This window comes from Onychomys torridus, chromosome 4, assembly GCF_903995425.1.
Source record: "Onychomys torridus chromosome 4, mOncTor1.1, whole genome shotgun sequence".
Classification (NCBI taxonomy): domain Eukaryota; kingdom Metazoa; phylum Chordata; class Mammalia; order Rodentia; family Cricetidae; genus Onychomys; species Onychomys torridus.
In genome coordinates, this window is record NC_050446.1 from 13,126,810 (window position 1) to 13,146,903 (window position 20,094).

At 47.6% G+C, this 20,094-nt stretch overlaps 1 protein-coding gene across 2 annotated transcripts in view; it reads right to left on the reverse strand.

The window, feature by feature from the left end:
* The window catches only part of Dipk1b (divergent protein kinase domain 1B), a 10,059-nt gene extending 5,920 nt beyond the window's left edge, over window positions 1-4,139 (reverse strand). Inside the window, exon 1 of one of the 2 annotated variants that reach the window (XM_036186318.1) lies at window positions 3,687-4,139. In XM_036186318.1, the coding sequence (XP_036042211.1) occupies window positions 3,687-3,749 (63 nt within the window). In that variant the 5' untranslated portion in view covers window positions 3,750-4,139. The remainder of the gene's footprint in view (window positions 1-3,686) is intronic. The other variant, XM_036186319.1, reaches the window with a different exon arrangement.
* Window positions 4,140-20,094: the final 15,955 nt, after the last annotated feature.

Genomic DNA, 20,094 nt, shown 5'->3' on the forward strand with positions numbered 1-20,094 from the left:
TCATTTTTCCCACTGATCCCCTTGAGTCAGGGCCAGCAGGAAAAGGGGTATGGAGGGCAAGGGGCCCACAGTCCAATCCTACTACACCCTGAGAAGCAGTGAGAAGATGTGGGGTCATGCATGCACATCCACAGGAGCAGTAACAACAAGGGTGGACAGCCAGTATCCATCCACAAGATAAAAACACCACTCGGGGCTGAAGAGATGGCTCAGAGGTTAAGAACACTAGCTGCTCTTCCAGAGGTCCTGAGTTCAATTCCCAGCAACCACATGGTGGCTCACAACCATCTATAATGAGATCTGGTGCCCTCTTCTGGCCTGAAGGGATATATGCAGGCAGAATACTGTATACAAAATAAATAAATCTTTTTAAAAAAAAAAAAAACACTCAGGTGCTGGGTGGTGGTAGCTCATGCCTTTAATCCCAGTACTCTGGAGGCAGAGACAAGCGGATCTTTGTGAGTTCAAGGCCAACCTGGTCTACAAAGCAAGTTCCAGGACAGGCTCCAAAGCTATACCAAAAAAAGCTACAAAAGAAAAAAAAAAAAAAAAAAAAAACACACCACTCAGCCTCAGCAGGAAGTAAGTCTGGTACCTGCCACCACCAGGATGGACGTCACAGAAGGACACCTTCTGTGGGGCTCCCAGAGTCCTCAAATGCACAGAGGTAAACAAAAGTGTCAGGAGCAGGGTAGGCTGTGGGAACACAGAGTCAGGATGGGAAGGTGAGCTTTCTGTGGATGGACCGTGTTGGTGGCTCCGCAGCACCAAATGTACAAGCAGAGATGGGCAGGATAGGATATTTGATTATTTCATGCTGTGGGTTTTTTGTTTGTTTGTTTGTTTGTTTGTTTGGGGTTCTGTTATTGTTGTTGCTGCTGTTTTGAAACATGGTTTCTCTGGCTATCCTGGAACTCACTTTGTAGACCAGGATGGCTTCGAACTCAGAGATCCACCTGCCTCTGCTTCCTGAGTGCTGGGATTAAAAGTGTATGTCACCACTGCCTGCCAAGCTGTGTATTTTGCCTCAGTTTCTTTTAAAAAGCTGTGTGTGTGGTGGACACATTTCTGTAATTCTAGCATTGGTACTATAAAAGAAGAAACCAGGTCGGTTCCCAGCACCCACTCACAACCGTCTTTAATGCCCAGGATTCAGCACCTCCTTCTGCCCTCCTGTGGCATCAGGCATACACATGAAGCACATATATACATGCGGGCAAAACATTCATAGACGCCAGGCAGTGGTGACACATGCCTTTAATCCCAGCACTTGGGAGGCAGAGGCAGGCGGATCTCTGTGAGTTCAAAGCTAGCCTGGGCTACGGAATGAGTTCCAGAAGGCTCTAAAGCTACACAGAGAAAAGAAACCCTGTCTCAAAAAACCAAAAATTTATACACATAAAATAAATCTAAAAAAAAAAACTAAAAAATATGTTTTAAGGTAGAAACCAGGGCTGGTGGTGGCACACTCCTTTAATCCCAGCACTCGAGAGGCAGAAGCAGACAGATCTCTGTGAGTTCAAGGTCAGCCTGGTCTACAAAGGGAATTCAAGACAACCAGGACTACACAGAGAAACCCTGTCTTGAAAAAGAAAAAAACAAAACAAAAAAGGGATAGAAACCAGGGGAGTGGGGGGTGGGGGGAAACAGTCCTGGCCCCAAAACCCTGACAAAGATGGACCTAAGACCTTCACTTCTGCAGAGGTTCCAGGCCACCCTGTCTTCCTCACCCCTCAGCCCTCAGTTTCCCAGCTGACAGATGAGCACTAGAGGGTGAGAAGAGGTCTAGGTGCTGAGGACACGGACTCGCACTGAGTACTCCAAGCAGTGTCCAAAGTTGACAGCTAGAGACAGCTGGATGCCACCTCCCTCCCCTGTGCCCTTCCCTCGGAAAATGGCAGTCTCTGGGGGAAGGAACTGGAAGTTTCCAGACAGCCTGTGCAACATAGGGCCAAATGTCCCAATCTGAAGAAAAGGCAAGGGATCAGATGCAGAGCCCAGCTCGGCAGGGAGGGTGAGGGGGTCAGACTTGTGGGGCAGCATCCCCAGAGGAGGGCCTCTACTGATGCCAAGTGCTTCCTGCGGCGTCCTGTCTACCAGCTGCCAGAGAGTCTGAGAATGGAACCAGTCAGTGTCCCACTTTTGGATCTGGGAGTCATGCTGAACTCAGGTCTACACTCTGCCCTAGTTCCCTCAGGGCTAGACAGAAAGGAACCTCCTTCACAAACACAATGCCCAGCCCTTCCTACATTCCTCCAGGAGGTGGTCCCTCTTCTGGGGCATGGCTCTGTGGACCTCTCCTCCTGGGACCCAATTGGTCCAGGCAATCAACTGTTTCTTTCAGATTTGACCAAAATGAAAACACAAAGACTGAGAAACAACAGGGGACACCATTGCTGGGAGGCAAGAGCAAAGGACTTAAGCTACACCAAGAGCAAAGGTCCAGGACCAGAGCCAGCAGCTGACCCAGGCTGGACCAAGTGATATAGAACTAGAAGCCTGCCAGCCAGCCAGGGCCCACTCCAGGCAGGCCCCTCCAAGGACACCGGGCCTTGGCACGCATGGCTCCACCAAACCACTTTGCCTATTATTGCCTGGTTAAGTTCTGATGGTCTACCTGGCCTTTGTCGGACCCATCTCTTCCCCAGGGTCCCTGACCCATTGCATATCCCCACCCTGGTGCTGGTCCCACCACAGCGGCTACTCGAAGCTCACATAGCCTTCTGCCACTCAGTAGTGAGCAGGCTGGCAAGCCCTGGGCCCATATTTTGCAGGGATAAATGGTCCAACACCAGAGAAGTCACTTGGGAAGTGGAGAGGGTCATTACAAGGATGGTAACTGCACAGTGGCCTCCCTTCCCAGGAAGCCCAGGCCATGTGCCAGGCACCCTGGTGTTTCCTCAGTTTCCTGAAAGTGAAGCTCAGAGCAGGTGAGGCTCAGCCAACATGCTCCCCGAGTCAGCCCCTCTGGGAACTGGCCAAAACCCCTCTCCTGCCATTCCTAGGCACACTCACTGCTGAGTCAGGGTCTATCTGTCCTGATTCAGAGTTAGGGGTATGGATACAACCCACCTCCTGGCACAAGGAAGTTCCCCAAACACCTCAGCTCATACCCAACCTGGGGCTGAGCATGGACCATAGTGCAAGTTCAAGCCCCTGGAAGAGGATAACAGACAAGGGCATCTGGGCCTGGAAGATCTCTGCATCCAGTAGGCTTCACCCTTCATCCTTTACCTAAAACCGTCTAAGGCAGGTCAAGCCCTGGGCCAAAGGCGCAGCCCCGGCAGCATCCTCCAGCATCCTCAGAACCACCCTGCAGAGAGGCCAGGGAGACCTGGGCAGGGCTGGCGAGTGCTGTCCTTCCTACAGGCTCTGAGGACACTGGCAAACCAGCGGCTGGAGTCCAGAAGCATGACCGCATCACCCCAAAGCAGGAGCGGAGGAGCCTCTTCTGCAGATAGAAGCTGGCCTTCCCTAGCCCAAGGTCACCAAAGTCCCTGGTTCCAGCAGGCTCCTGGGATGGCCATGGGCCGGGTATGTCCTAAGTTTGTTACTCCAGAAAAGCAAACCTAAGTTTGCATTAGGGAAGGGAAGGAAGGACTTCGGTGCACAAAGCGCCCATCGACCCTCACCACCCCACGCCCAGCCCCTCCCCGTGTGGCTGCACCTGGCCTACTGCCGCTTACCTGCAGGCCTTTGGAGAAGGGACAGAGGAGCACCAGATGCACCAGGCGCCGCAACCGCCGCATGATGGGCGCCGTCCAGGGCTGCGGAACCCCGCGGCTGGCTCGGCCTCAGCCCAGGCCTGGCCAGGCCCGCAGCTGCCGCCGCTCGCACGCCATACGGGCCGCGCGCCTTCGGCCCGCGTTAAAGGCGAGGCGCGTGCCTTTCTGACGGCCGACCGCGCGGGGAGACGGCAGAGAGGAAGGGCGTGCACGCGCGGGGAGACGGATGAGAGGGGGCGTGCACGTGCGCGGAGACAAATGGGAAGAGCGTGCACGCGCATGGGGGGGCTAGCACGCGGCCCCACGTCCAATCTCGCCCTCCCGCTGGGGACCTCACCCCTGCCGGCTCCGCAACTACCTAAAGACACCCGGGCTGAGCTTGGAGAGCAGGGGCAGGTTTGGCGCTGAAGACCTGCGGCGGGGAGAGGGGGACCAGCCTGCGCTTGCGCGTTTCTTACACCTTTTCAAGGGTAAAAAACGAGCGATCTGCCCCTAGCCCACCCGTGTTTGCTCCCGTGTGATCAGTAGTGAGGCCACCGCAGCTGTCTGGCACCCAGCGTCTGCAGTCCTGGCTGCACCGGGGCCTGGGGAAGGATCCACAGTCCCCACGGTCAGCAACTGCTCCTGAGAGCCGTTCTCTTATTTCTGCCCACCCACCGACCGATGCGCCCGTCTCATGTGACTCCCATTTAGGGTAATTAGGAAGGCAGCAGCTGACCCCTGGGTAAGGGGCTTGTTGAACTTAACAATGGCCAGAATGCCCGCTGCACCATCCTCCATGCTCACCAACTGCCCTGAATCCTCATCGACACCTTTGGTGGAGATTCTATGGCGTTGTCGTTTGTATGAAAGGAAATACAGAGGCTGAATGCCTTCCCCTGTACTCCAGTGCTGTCCATATACAGGCTTTGCAAAATGGTGTTAAAAGACAGCTTTAGTTTAAGGATGCTAATTACTTCATAATTACTGGACCAGGCCAATTTTCTTTTCATAAAGTAGAGAAAGTGTCCCATGAGCCCTGCTGAAGAGATTGGATTTACAGGCTAGAAAGGCTAAAGAGAGCTGGAGCCAAGAGCAGGTCACAAAACAATAGGAAAATAACATCAGGTCTGTATCCCAGAACCTATGAAGCAGGAACAGAAGAATCAATGAAAAGTTCAAGACCAGCCTGGCTAGCCAGAACTACAAAGGGAGACCCTGCCTCAGGGAAGGAAGGAGAAAGAGAGAGAAAGAAGTGAGACAGAGGGATTACTTCATTATTGCACCAGTTACACACTACCTGCTTAGGAAGTTTGACTATTAGTCTCTAATCTTGATTTTTCAGGTCAAATAAACAGTGTAGTTTAAGTTTGGCAACAGGGAGGCTGGAGAAATGGTTCAATAGCTAAAAATCACTTACTGTGAAATCCTAACACTTGAAATTCAAATCCCTCGGGTGGTGGTGGCCCACGCCTTTAATCCCAGCACTTGGGAGGTAGAGCCAGGTGGATGGATCTCGTGAGTTCAAGGCCAGCTTGGGCTGCCAAGTGAGTTCCAGGAAAAGGCACAAAGCTACACAGAGAAACCCTGTCTCAACACCCCACCCCACCCCCGCAAAATAAAAAGAAATTCAAATCCCAGCAACCATGTAGCAAGTCCAGCATCCTGCTCATACCTGTAACCCCAGCTTGATGCGAACAGATCCAGGATGGTTGCTGGGACTTGCTGGCGTCCAGTCTAGCTGAGAAAACACAGCCCTGGGTTCAGGGAGAAACCCTGCCCCAAAGGAAAAGATGGAGAGTGATAGAAGAAGCACCCAGTACCCACTTCTGGCCTCCATGTGCACACAAAGATGCACGCCCACCACCACCACCACCACACACACACACATAAATAAACAAATACATTTTTTTTAAATAAAACATTAAGCTTGGTGACATGGACTTGTGTCATGAGTAACTCTATGCAGTCTGGTCTTCTAGGGTGCAATGGCCTTAAGTAAAGTCTGTGAAACACATGTATACTTGTTCATGTGTGCATGCATATATGTGCGTGTAGAAGCCAAAGGTCTGTGTTGTTTCCCGCTCTCCATTTTATCTTTATAAGATTTTTAGATTTCATTTTTATTTCATGTATCTGCCTGCATTTACGTGTACCTCACGTGTGCCTAGTGCCCTAGGGGTTAGAAGAATCATTAGAGGTTAGTCATTGGATCCCCTAGAACTGGAATCATGGATGGTTGTGCTTTGCCACCTGAGTACTGGGATTTGAACCTAGGTCCTCTGCAAGAACAAGTGCTCTTAACCACTGAACCATCTCTCCATACTCTGCCCCCATCCCACCCTTTGAGGGAAGATTGTTTTCCAGCCTCTCAGGGCACCAGTCCTTGAGTAAGCTCTATCTCCTGCCCACTAACTTTTGGCTCTTGGGAACTGGCTTTTAAGTGGTGATCAGGGGTTGGGGATTTAGCTCAGTGGTAGAGTGCTTGCCTAGCAAACCCAAGGCCCTCGCTTTGATCCTCAGCTCAAAAAAAAAAAAAAAAGTATTTTTTAAGTGGTGATCAGATAGACTTGGATGCAGTATCAAGTGTGCCTTTTACTCTGTTGTTGCTGTTGTTGTCCCTTGGGCAAGGCCTGTCAGGTCTCCCAACCATGAAGCCACTGTGCTTCCTTCTGTAAGTGGTAAGGGTCTCAGAAGTGACACTGTGGTCATGGGAATGCCTTGCCCTGTGTTTATCTTCTGAGGTGGCATCCACTGGACTCTTCCTGGAAATTGATGATTACACAATATGTTCTTTAAATACAATCAATTCTGTTTTCCTTGACTTTTTCTGTTGTGATAAGTAAACACAGCAGACATTACCCACATTCCTGTGGTTACCAACCATCGCCAGGTTCTCATCTCCCACTGAAACCATTCCCTTGCCTCTCTCCCCAGTCCCTGATGCCCACCCCTCTACCTTCTCTCTGGTGCTGATACCTCAAAGGACCTCACAGAAGTAGAGCCTACAGCACGGGTTCTTTTACTAAGCATCTTAACCCCGGGGTTGTAGCGTGTGTCAGAATTCCTTTTTTTAAAACAAGTATTAGATTTATTTATTCCGCATGTGAGTTTTGCCTGCACACATGCATAAATTGTTTCCACAGATGTCAGAGGACACCAACAGATATCCCTTGGAACTGGAGTTTCAGATGGTTGTGAACCACTGATGAGGGTACTGGAAATCAAACCCAGATCCTCCTAAAGAGCAATACGTGCTCTTTTTTTGGGAGGGGGGCGGGTCAAGACAAGGTTTCTCTGTGTAGTCCAGACTGTCCAGGAACTCACTCTGTAGACTAGCTAGCCTTGAACTCAGAGACCCACCTGCCTCTGCCTCCCGAGTGCTGGGATTAAAGGTGTGGCCACCACTGCCCACTATGTTCTTTTCATTCTATAACCAGAATTGTAACTTGTAAATTTCTTGATAATTCTGTTTGATTTGTGAGGAATAGACACTGTGCCTGGCTTTCATACCAGAGCAGGACTTTGAGGCAGCGTAAGCTAAGTCTAGAAAGGAACATTTGGAAACATCTGTTTATATGGATTTTTATCTTTCACTGATGTTAGATTGAAACATAGCACTTAGCCAGCATGGTGGCACACAATCTGTAATCACAGGCTTCAAGCCCAAGGCCACCAGGGCTAAAAATGAGTCCTTAGGACTGAAGATGTGGCTCAGCATTTAAGAGCACTTGCTGCCCTTCCAGAGAACCTAGGTTTGGTTCCCAGCACCCACATGGTAGCTTACAACCATCTGTTACTCCAGCATCAAGGAATCCAACACCTTCTTCTGACTTCTGATGGCACTATACACAGGGTACATTTACATGACAAGCAGGTAAAACACCCATACCCATAAAATAAAAATAAATATTTTTTCAAGGAGACCTTATCTTAAAAACAAACAAAATATGTGTCCTTTGCATCTATCTCTTCTGAGTTCATCATGATATGGGAATAACCCTCTGGGGAGGTAGGGGTCTGAAACAAGTTTTCACATAGCCCAGTCTCAAATTCAGTATGTATCTAAGGCTGGCCTTGACTCCTGATCCTCCTCCCTCTACTTCCCAAGTGCTGGTATTACAGGTGTGAACCACTGTGTTCTGAACTCCAGACCCGACTCTGGAATAACCTTTTGTGGTTTTCCTAACTGGTGAGCCTCCAACTTCCTCCACCAAATGAAAATACGTCATCTCAAAACTAGGAAATGACTTATCTCCAAGAGCCTCCAGTTATCAGAATAACAAACTAATTCAGAATCAGCCTTCTTCCTTCCCCAGCCAACAGTCTGTTGCTCCTGTTCCAGCCGTATGCTTTTGTACACTCTGAAGTTGTGTTGCTGTGATTGGTTTAATAAAGAAGCTGATGGGCTGGAGAGATGGCTCAGCAGTTAAGAGCACCTGCTGCTCTTCCAGAGGTCCTGAGTTCAATTCCCAGCAACGACATGGTGGCTCACAACCATCTGTAATGAGATCCGGTGCCCTCTTCTGGCCTGCATGCATATATTCAGACAAATGACTGGCCAATAGCTGAGCAGGATAATGTTAGGTGGGAAAGCCAAACTGAGAATGATGGGAAGAAGGACAGAGTGCATGGAGACTCCAGCCAGCTGCTGAGGAAGCAGGACATGTAGAAAATAAGGTAACAAGCCTTGAGTCACACGACAGAGGATAGATAGAAATATGGGTCAATTTAAATGTAAGAGTTAGGCAGGAACACACCTGAGCTATTGGCTGAGCATTTATAATTTATATTAAGACTCTGAGCAGTTATTTGGGAAGTGATTGCTGGTTATTTGGGAGCAGGTGGTCAGAACAGGAAAACTCTGCCTACAGCTGTAGAGCTACTGTCCAAAGTTCACAGCCCTTTGAAGATGGCAGCACCGTGGGTAGGTCTCCCAAAGGGACTCACCTATGCTGTTGTACTTAAGTTGTAGTTGCTATGGCAACTGCACAGTTCAACTAAATGCTGTGTACACTGATAATATCTTCATGTATATTGGGAAGGAATTTGGTTGAAACCAAGTGGGATCCCACCCTACCCCAAGAATTGGCAGCCAAGACAGCTAATGACAAGGAGAAACTCCAGGAAAAAACATCCTCAGACTCTAAGAGCTTGTGCTCTCAGGCTGCAAGCCCCCTTTAGCAGAATGATTGACGTGTGGACTATGGTCCTAGTTGGCATGCTCACACCAGCAGGACCTTTGCACAGGTACCCACTGCCTATCAAGTGCCTATGTGTGCTATGTGCTTGCCCTTCTGTTATTCCCTGTCCTCACTGAGCCTTCATGACTATCTGGTTCACCTTAGCACTGCCATTATGAGTTATGTGATTTGTGTGTGTGTGTGTGTGTGTGTGTGTGTGTGTGTGTGTGTGTGTATAAGTGTGTTTGTGTGTACCTGTCTGTGTGTGCATGCACATGTATGTATGTGTGTGTTTACACATGTGCGTGTGTGGTGCTGAAGATGGAATCCAGGATCCTGTACATGCTAGATTAGTGCTCTGCCCCTGAGCCATACCTCCAGTCCCTTAGGCAGATGGAATGATCCAATGGCTGCCTTCCAAAAGTCTCTCCCACATCCTGGTCCCTAGGACCTGAGCTGTGACGTCATTTGGGAAAAGCGTCTTTGCCAAAAATCAGAAGTCAGGTGTGTTCAGGATCATATTCACACTGGTGTTCTAGTAAAAGACCCTTTCCAATTATTCAAGGACTAGTGGCTCCTAGTGTCCCCTGGCTTGTGGCCACAGCTCCCCAATATCTGCCTCTGTCTTCTCTCAAGGACATTGCATTTAGGGTGAAACTCACAGGGGCTGAGCTCATCTCCAGACCTTCTCCTTGACCCAGGAAATGGCTCAGTTGCTTGGTTTTGGTAAAATGCTTGCCACACTGCATAAGGACCTGAGTTTAATCCCTAGAACTCATGTAGAAAAGCTAGACATGGAGGTGGTGGCCAGGAATTGCTGGTCAGCCAGCCCAGCCTGATCAGTGAGCTCCAGGTCCCAGTGAGAAAGCCTGTCTCAGAAAACAAGATAGATGGCTCCTGAGGAACACCCAAGATTGACCTTTGGCTGCCACACATAGGCACACTCATAAACATGCATACATCTGCACACACACACACACACACACACACACACACACACACACACTACCTTAATTATATCCACAATGACCCTGTTTCCAAATAAGATCTCATTCACAGGCTATATCTAAGTAAACTCCTCAAGGTTCACCATTTTATACTCTGCTGTGACAAAACCAAGTTACAAAGCCAGATGTTTAGTATGGTACCATTTTTTCTTGCTGAAATTGTATGTATTGGCATAGATGCAGATGTGCATCTGGCCTGGGAAACAGCTGTCATTGAGAACTGCCATTTAGGGATGAGGTTGGGGAGAGAGGGGCCTCTGCTTCAGTGTTTCGCAGAGATCTGCTACCTCTGCCTCCTCTAGGATCAAAAGAAGGTGTACCACAAAGTCCTGCCAACAACTGCTGAGCTCCTAAGTGGTCAAGATTATTTTCATTACTGAAAATAAGCAGCCTTAAGGGCTAAGAATGTGTCTCTGTGGTAGAGTGCCTGCCTGGCATACCAAACCCTTGGGTTCAATCCCCAGAGGAGGGAGGGAGACCCAGCCCATCTCTGCAGCCTCTTTCTGTGCTTGGCCTATTCCCAGGAGGCTCCACAACCCAGCACATCCACAGGCAACTACCTTGATAAGGTGATACTCCAATGGGATGTGAGGGTGGGTGATACCTGCCATTGGCCCTCAAGACCCATCTGACTGAGCCTTAGCCTGCCTCTCACAAGGGGTTGTTTAAAAAAAAAAAAAAAAAAAAACCAAAAACATATAACTAATTAATTTAAAAAGAAAGTCGCCTAGCGGTGGTGGTGCACACCTTTAATCCCAGCACTCAGGAGGCAGAGGCAGGCGGATCTTTGTGAGTTCGAGGCCAGCCTGGTCTACCAAGTGAGTTCCAGGAAAGGCACAAAGCTACACAGAGAAACAATATTGGTGAAATTATTAAGGCCACTCCACATAGTTAAAAGGGAGGTTTATTTTGTGGGGTAACTTACAAATGAAGGGATTGGTGGTAGGGTCTGGCAAAGGTATGGCACAGTCTGGCGGTGTTCTCTGGAGAACTCTGCTCGGTCTACCTCCTGTGTCCAGCGTCCCAGAACCAAGAGAGGGAGCCCTCCTCTCGATCCTGGGTCTTCCGCTTCCTCCTCCGCCCCGCCTTGTGGGCGTGACCATTACCGAAGCCTCAATGGGGGTTGGAACTTCCAGGTCAATGCTGAGATGGCTATCCACTACATCTCCCCCTTTTGTCTAAATAAGAAAGTTCTAACCTAATACAAGACTATATAAAAAGAGATGGTTATCAAATATTGTCCCGGTGTAATGAGGGATAATGACCTAGATAAGCTGGAATTACAATAAGTGCAAACAGTATCAAGCAAAAAACACATAGTAAAATCCAGGGAAGTCTAGAGCATGGGTAGGTGGCATGTTACAAAGATCATTCCAAAAGGTGTCCTATCCTAAAGAACCTGAGTCTAATACTTAATATATTCTATCTAAGATATTATATATGTATATATACTAAGTTGTAACTATAACTGCTAATCTTCAACCTCATCAAAGACCTGAGAAGGAATATAATAATACCTGAGAAATGGGAGAAGGATGCAAGCATTTTTCGGGAGTCTTACAAGAGTAGACAGAGACAGCTGGAAGCCTGGACAGTCACCTAATGTTCCTTTTTAAAGTTGGGGCATTTGTCTTCAGCCCACAGGGCTAGAGTCTCTCGGTTACTTCTCTCAGTGTCCTGTAGAATGTCTGGCAGTTTCCTCTGTGAAGCAGGAACCTGAAGGACCATTTTGTCAAGCAAAGTTTAGTGGTCACCTTTCTATGGGTCCTGCACATCCAGTCGATCAAGCAGTCCAGGCAAGAACAGTTTCTTGCCCAAATGGCTATTTTTGCCAAGGTGAAGATAAACTCCATATGAAGTGTCTTTAATGCCCATCCTCTTCTCTGAAGTAAATTGGTGCTGCCAGGAGCAGACATGTCTTACTGTCCAGAAAGTCTAAATTTTAAAAATATTTTAAATGCCATATTCTGTAGACCTTTGAAGTGTTTGAAGATTACCTGTCTATCTGAAATATCTCTGTGTATACCTAGAAGACTTAACTAACATGGCTATGAGTATGATTATCATAGATGACCAGTTATTAATCTATTTTTAATTATCCATTTCAATTTTAAATGCGCTATACAAACATAATACCTTAAACAAGAGTAGAAATATACACACAGTATAACAAAATTAACTTTAAGTTTGTATCAATAGACTAAAATCTATACCAATGTAAAACATTTTAAATGAGTTGTTGCTCTTTAGAAGTAAGTTCATTAATCTACCCTTTCATCCTATCATATCTATATCATATCCCTTTTTTATCTTTAGAAAGAGATTGCATTTATAATCAACCTGTTTGAAATAAAATATTGGTTTTTCTCTGTCCCACACCAGAGGGCTCTTCTGATTTGGGACACAAGAATCTCTTAACCTTTTCTTTTAACAATGTGCTTGGGTTTAGAGAAGGAGTGAGCCAATTCCATCTCCAAAGCCAGCTGGGAATTTGGGCGTAGTTTTTCTTACTACTTCCTGCTGGAGGGGGATGCTGTATCTTATGGGGACATAAAGAAAATTTTAGGATTATGGAGTAGTTTATTAGGGTGAACCTCTGAGCCAGTTGCCTTGAAACCATCCTGGATGTCGGATCATCTGGGCCATGGTGTCATTGGAGACCTTTCAGGTGGTCTTGGCTGATCAAACCTGATGTATCTTAATCTGGAACAAATCCACAGCCTCTGGCTTTCGGTAGAAACAAAAGCAGAGACTCTTTTCCAAAGCAACATATCCTTATATCCAAATTTTGAAGTCAAGGTACCTTTAAAATTTACATATTTATTTAACTCAACAGCTTTTATGATCAAATCTTTTTCTGCAGTTGAAAATCCCAAAGACAACACAAACCAGATTCTCTGTGTAATATCCATCTTTGTAAGACTGAAACACCACTGTGGCTGCTGGCTCCGCCCACCTCAGCTTCCCAACATGGCAGTGGTACAGTTTACTGCCAGCTCTGGGTCTGGAGCCATGTGTACCATCAACTATCAGAAGCAGTCCTGTCAAAGCAGTGCATAGCCCAGAAACCTTTTTTTTTTTTTTTTTTTTTTTTTAAACTAGCAAAGACTAAATCCACCACACAGCAGAGTAAAGTGCCGCTTGTAGACTCCTCATTCCTGCCACACTGCAGGTCAGACGCACACGCCAGGAACCCGCCATAGTAGCTCAAACTGGCAGGCTGCTGCTAACTTGAGAGAGACAACTAGGAAGCTGTTTTTAGCTCCGTTTTAGAATCTTTTTTCTTAAGTTTTAGGTGGAAACTCTTGCCCCACATTGGGCGCCATTTGTAGTTAGAGTTTTCTTGCCTGGCCCAGTCAGGACAAATCTCTCTTACCCACCAGTCCCACAGTTGCTCAGACCCAACCAAGTAACCATACAGAAACTTACATTGCTTACAAACTGTATGGCAGTGGCAGGCTTCTTGTTATCTACTTCTTCTATCTTAAATTAACCCATTTCTGTTAGTCTATACTTTGCCACGTGGCTCATGGCTTACCAGTACCTTATCTCTTTCTTGTCATGGCGGCTGCTGGCGGTGTCTCTCTCCAGCCTTCTACTTCCCAGAATTCTCTTCTCTCTTGTCCCGCCTATACTTACTGCCTGGCCACTGGCCAATCAGAACTTTATTTACACAGAGCGATATCCACAGCACTTCCCCTTTTCTTTTTTTTTTTTTTTTAGGAAGGTTTTAACTTTTACATAGTACAATTACATATAACAAAACAATTACCAAGCAAGAATTACAGTTACAATATTAAAGAAGATATCCTATCTATCTTATATTTGTGAGTCTAAGGTTTTATATCTAACTTATCTTTTATCATAACTGAAGAAATTATAACTATCTAGCCTTCAAAGAAAAGGGGAAGTGCTGTGGATATCGCTCTGTGTAAATAAAGTTCTGATTGGCCAGTGGCCAGGCAGGAAGTATAGGTGGGACAAGAGAGAAGAGAATTCTGGGAGGTGGAAGGCTGGGTGGAGAAAGACACCGCCAGCCACCGCCATGAGAAGCAACATGTAAAGACAATGGTAAGCCACAAGCCATGCGGCAAAGTATAGACTAACAGAAATGGGTTAATTTAAGATAGAAGAAGTAGATAACAAGAAGCCTGCCACGGCCATACAGTTTGTAAGTAATATAAGTCTCTGTGTGCTTGCTTGGTTGGGTCTGAGCGACTGTGGGCCTGGCGGATGAGAGAGATTTGTCCTGACTCTGGGCCAGGTAGGAAAACTCCAACTACAAAACCCTGTCTCGAAAAACCAAATAAATAAATATAAAATAAAATAAAGAGAAAGCCTGGTGATAATTCTGTGTCTGGTGGAATATTCCCTATCTATCTCCAAGTTTAAAGATTAAGTAAAATGGGAGGCCTGAGCCTGTAGAGGACACAGATGCACCCCCATCCCCACCCCAAACTCCTGGACAGCACACTAGAGCTGACTCTGTTGTCATGTGTGCAGGTGGGCCAGCCCTGAGGGTATGAGAGCAGGATAGCTGAGCCTCCCCTGCCTCGTATGCTCACCCCCATCCCCCCACCCCCGAACAATCAGGAAAGAGGGCTCTGCATCTCACCTGGGCAAACAGTAGAGCTGGCCCAGGTGTTGTAAGTGTGGGTGACTAGGATCTGAAGACCTGAGAGCAGGACTGGCCCCGCTCCTTGCTGCAGGCTGCATTGGGTGAGCTAGCTGAGGCAATGCTGGAGAGCTCACCCAGGTAGTGAAGATGAGGGAAAGCTGGCGGGCTGACCAGCCCAGCTACCCAGGCCCAGAACTAGGGCTAGGAGTTGGCCCACCTCAACATCCACCTCATCTATGAACTGTTGGAGCACGTGAAGGGGAATGCTCAATCATACCACAAAGATACATTCTCAACTATGTTCATAGCAGCACTATTTGAAATAGCCAGAATCTGGAAACAACCTAGATGCCTGTCAACTGAAGAATGGATAAAGAAAATGTGGTACATATACACAACGGAGTACTACTCAGCAGAGAAAAACAATGACAGCATGAAATTCGCAGGCTAATAGATGGGACTAGAAAATATCATCCTGAGTGAGGTAACCCAAACCCAGAAAGCAAACATAGTATGTACTCACTCATAAGTGGATTCTAGATATAAAGCAAAGAACAATCAGACTGCAACCCACAGAACCAGGGAGGCTATATAGCAGGGGGGACCCTAGGATGACTGTGGCTTGTAATAAGTTTTGGTTTTACTCTATTACTGGGCAAGCCTCAATCAAACATTTCACTAATAGGATAAGAATTTATACTGTATCAAGCTGCTAATAGAAAAATAAATTAATTAATTAAAAAAAAAAAAAACCCTACAGATCCAAAACAGCAGGACCTCCACCACACAGGACAATAACAGGATGTCCAAGAGGGGCCCCAGTGAGAGCTCATTATCGTGGTGGTGGTATAGCAGAAGCCAGAGGCCTCCTGCCAGGCTGATGACTCATGGCAATGAACACTTGCTAGTAAAGATGAATGGACTAAAGGGTAAACTGTGACTCAGAGGGTCACACCACAGCTCCCACAAGATTCTTCTCTCTCTTTTGCTTTGTTTCATTTCTTTGTTTTGTTTGGTTTTTGTTTTTCTTTTAAATTTGGTTTTGTTTTTTGGGGGAGGTTGCAAGAGCAGAGGGCAGATACAAGGGGACAGAAAGATAAATGGGATGAGATTGCATGATGCCAAGTCCACAAAGAATCAATAAAAGTTAGAAAAGTAAAATGGCTTTGCACATTTACTATTACCCAAAGATTTTGTCTTTTCCTTAGATTTTAAAGCAAATTGTGAGACCCTCTGACAGGTGCACACCTGTAATCTCAGCACTTGGTAGGCGGAAGCAGGAAGACCAAGGTCTGCAGAGCATGGTGATGCACATCTTTAATTCCAGCACTTGGGTGAGATGGCAGATGGATATCTGAGTTCCAGGCCAGCCTGAACTACATACAAGCCTGTCTCAAAAAGGGCAAGCAGGGAGGAGGGGGACCCCATCTCAGTTCACTGAAAGGACCAGGAGAGGTAAATGACGGGTGATGTGAGGCGGGCCCCACCTGTGGTGACTCAGGCCCTGGCTTAGAGTCATTCCTTCTGCTCAATTAAAATAAAGCCATTGTTTGGGTCTAGGATCCTGCACAGAGCCCTGCAGGCCAGGCTAAAGCCAAAATGGAGTCTATACCAGTGCTCCTAGCCAACAAGGAAACTCCTGAGGTGTGTATCTCACCTGGGAAATCAAGATTATCGTGATGTAAGAGAAGCTTCCCAGACAGCCCCTTCACTAGATTCCTTAATAAAAAGTGCCTTCTGCTCTTATGCAAGGAGATAGCCTGGGGTAATCAGGTGTCCCCTGATCATAAGGAAGCTGTTCTGTGTCTGGACATGGAGCTCAGTGGTAGAGCACTTGGCTTACCTGCAGCAGGTCCACAGTTCCATCTACAACATTGCTTATAAAACTGAGGTGGAGACAGGAGCAGTGACACACTCTTTAATCCCAGCACTTGGGATTAAAAGCAGAGACAGGCGGTCTCTGTGAGTTCGAGGCCAGCCTGGTCTCTGTAGTGAGTTCCAGGACAGCAGTAGCTGCATAGTGAGACCTTGTCTCAAAAAGCAAACATAAATAAATAAGTAAACAAATGAGGAGTAGATTGGAGGGGACACTCAGGGGTTAAGAGCACTTGCTGTCCTTACAGAGGACTCAGGTTTCGTTCGTTCCCAACATCATACCAGGAGCTCACAACCACCCATAACTCCAGTTCCAGGGATCTGTCATGCATCACATACAATAAAATAAATAAATCTTTTTGTTTTGGGTTTTTTTGTTTTGTTTTGTTTTAATTTTGGTTTGGTTTGGCTTTTGGTTTTTTGAGACAAGGTTTCTCTGTGTAGCTCTGGCTGTCCTGGAACTCGCTCTGTAGACCAGGCTGGCCTTGGTTCTGCCTCTGATGAAGCACTCAGGATTAAAGGCGTGTACCACCACACCTAGTAATAAATCTTTTAAAAAATCAGCTGCTATGACTGATTTCCCTTTCCCTTCTGCCCTTCTCCATCTATAAAGACAGAGTCTCTCTCTCTCTCTCTCTCTCTCTCTCTCTCTCTCTCTCTCTCTCTCTCTCCCTCTGTCTGTCTCCCTCCCTCCCTCCCTCCCTCCCTCCCTCTCCTCCCCTCCCCCCCTACAGAAAAGGAAGAAAGAATTCCTGAGAGAGAGAGAATAGCTCCAACGAGGAACACCCCCTCATTCTAAAGAAGCCAACTGAGCTTTTCTTTGTTTTCTTGGGGAGCACACCACAGAGGTACATCCCAGTGATCAAAGGTAGATAGGAGTGATAGGAACCAGAGTTGAGGGTGGAGAAGTGGGGTAGGACCTTAGAAGAGTGTGTCTTGAACTAGCAGCCTTCCTCAACTCCCTGCCACTTCCTTTCACTGTGAAATCAGGCTCCTGTCCACCAAGCCTTGCATGACAAACAAGGCCGTGAGCTGTCTGTACCTGCAGTGGAACGAAGTTCAGCTATGAACAGGGTTGGGGCACCGGCACACGTCACACACCAGTGGGCCTCACAGATGCCACTTTGAAGGAAAGAAGGTAGCCGGAAAAGATCAGGTGCTGTGAGATTCCATTGCTGTGAAATGTCCAGGGTGGACGGACCCAGACAGAAGACAAGCTGGCAGTCGGTCACCAGGCACCAGGACAATAACAGGAAGAGGGGTGTCTAGTGGGTGCAGTTTGTGGTGTGTTGCCTAGTAACTTTTCCTGGGGAGATATGAGCAATCGGCACCATGGCAGACCAAAGTAACAGCTGCACCCAAGTCTGTTTTGGTGAACCAGTGAGTTTATTAGGCTTACTCATAGAATCATAGATGACACACCCCCAAGCAGTCGCATGACTAGAAAGGCTCACCCCGGGATAATGACGTCTTCATAGCTGCACAGATGGGATGATACCTCTACAGTTAACTTTCCTCAGCCTGTCAGCTCTAGCATCACCCCATGCCACATGCAGCTGAGGCAGAATTACATGGAGAATTGCAGGGAGATGCAGGACTCTCTAATGACCCTCTGCCCCCTCCTTCCATGAGGGAAGAAGGTCAACAAGCCTGATGTCTGGGGCTTTTGCAAATAGCTACTGCCTTTGTAATGAGGATGACAGTGGCTGTTATTTGTGAGGACAGCACTGAGCAGCAAAGTGATGTCCATTCTTGAACTCTACCAAGAGACACAATTGTCACTTTTATGAAAATTGGTCTGGTGAGACAAAGAAGATTAACTTGATCGCTGGAACCCATGGACGGTAAGAACTGACTCTGACAAGCTGTCCTCTGACTTCCACATGGGAACTGTATCATGTGTATGCCCACACATATGCACATTCACAAGCAAATAAATACATGTAATGAAATTTTAAATTGTCACTTGCGTGTTTGGGAATTGCACCTCAATTTTTTTTTTAAGAGAAAAGATCAGCTGCGTGCACACCTTTAATCCCAGCACTTGAGAGGCAGAGGCAGGCGGATCTCTGTGAGTTTGAAACCAGCCTGGTCTCCAGAGGGAGTCCCAGGACAGGCAAGGACAGCTAAGGCTACACAGAGAAACCCTGTCTGGGGAAAAAAAAAAAAAAAAATCAAGGCACCTGTAATTCCCCAATCTGACAAGTGGTGTCGCGGCGGCACCAGGTGCGGGACATTCCAGACAGTGTATTATGGATGTGCTACCGCACAAGTGGACCCTACTCTCCGTTTCGTCAGGGCTGGACTTCAGATGAGCTTTCATTCTGTAGTCCAGGATGACCTCAAAGTTGACATCCTCCTGCCTCAGGCTCCTGAGTAATGGACTTACAGCTGGCTTCCCCTTTCTTTGACTTAGGTTTTGTTTTGTTTGTTTGTTTTAGCAGAAGTGGGGGGGCACAGCCATATTCTTGGAGATCCACAAATTCTAAAGCAAGGATTACAAAGTGTGTTTTGAGCTGGGCACGCAGGCACTCAGGAGGCTGAGGCGAGAGAACTGTTGACAGTTTGAGGCTACATAATTGGACTTTGTCTCAAAAAACGGTTTCACTCCAGTAAGATGACAGCTGACTCCAGAGCACAGTCCAGGAGCTGTTCTGCTTGAACCCAGTGGGACCACATTCTGGAGCTCTGACCACAGGCTCACAGCACACGTGTATGGAAGGCATGGTCTCACCTGCCTCAGATACCGCCCTTAGACACTGTTGGGGCCACCTTCCCCGTGAGTATCCCTGCTCCCAGAAGATCTAGCTGGGACCTCTCACATAGAGGCCTTCCATCCAACAGGTCACTCAGGATCCCCCAATTCTGGCCTCCTCAATGGACCAGGAGCCTCCAGTTGCCTTCTTCAGTGCTTCCAGTGTTTCTTTCTCTCTCTCTCTCTCTCTCTCTCTCTCTCTCTCTCTCTCTCTCTCTCTCTCTCTCTCTCTCTCTCTCAAGCGCGTGCTGGAAGAGGAGCTGGGGAGCTGGCTCAGCTGAAAAGGTAAAATGCTTGCCACACAAGCTCGAAGACCTGAGTCTGGATCTCTGGCACCCATGGCTCAGGACACACGCCTTTAACGCCAGCACTGGGGAAGCAGAGACAAGGAGGATTCCCGGGGCTCTCTGGCCAGCCGACTTTGCCAAATTGCTGAGCTCCAGGTTCAGTAGGAGAGCCTGTCCAAAAAAAAGTAGAGGGAGTCTCTCGAGCTTCACCCTCCCTGAGGACTTACACGCTGCAGCTGCAGCGGCAGCGTAGGAGGAGGACCGGAGAGGGTAACGGGGAGTGAGCGCACAAACCATTACGTTCCTGTGTGGAACTGCATTGGTTTTCTGTTGCTGTGATAAAACACGGTGATCAAAAGCAGCTTGGGGAGGAAAGGATTTATTTCACCTCACAGCTTACACCCCATCATGAAGGGAAGTCAGGGCAGGAACTCAAGGCTAGAACCGGGAGGAAGCAGCTAAAGCAGAAGCCGTGGAGGAGTGCTGCTTACTGGCTTGCTCTCCATGGCTTGCTCAGCCTCTTTTGTTTTTGTTTTTATGCAACCCAGGACCTCCCGTCCAGGGGTTGCACCACCCATAGTGGGGCTGGGCCCTCCTACACCAATCATTAACTAAGAAAATGCTACACAAATCTGCCTACAGGCCAGTGTGCAGCATTCTCTCTT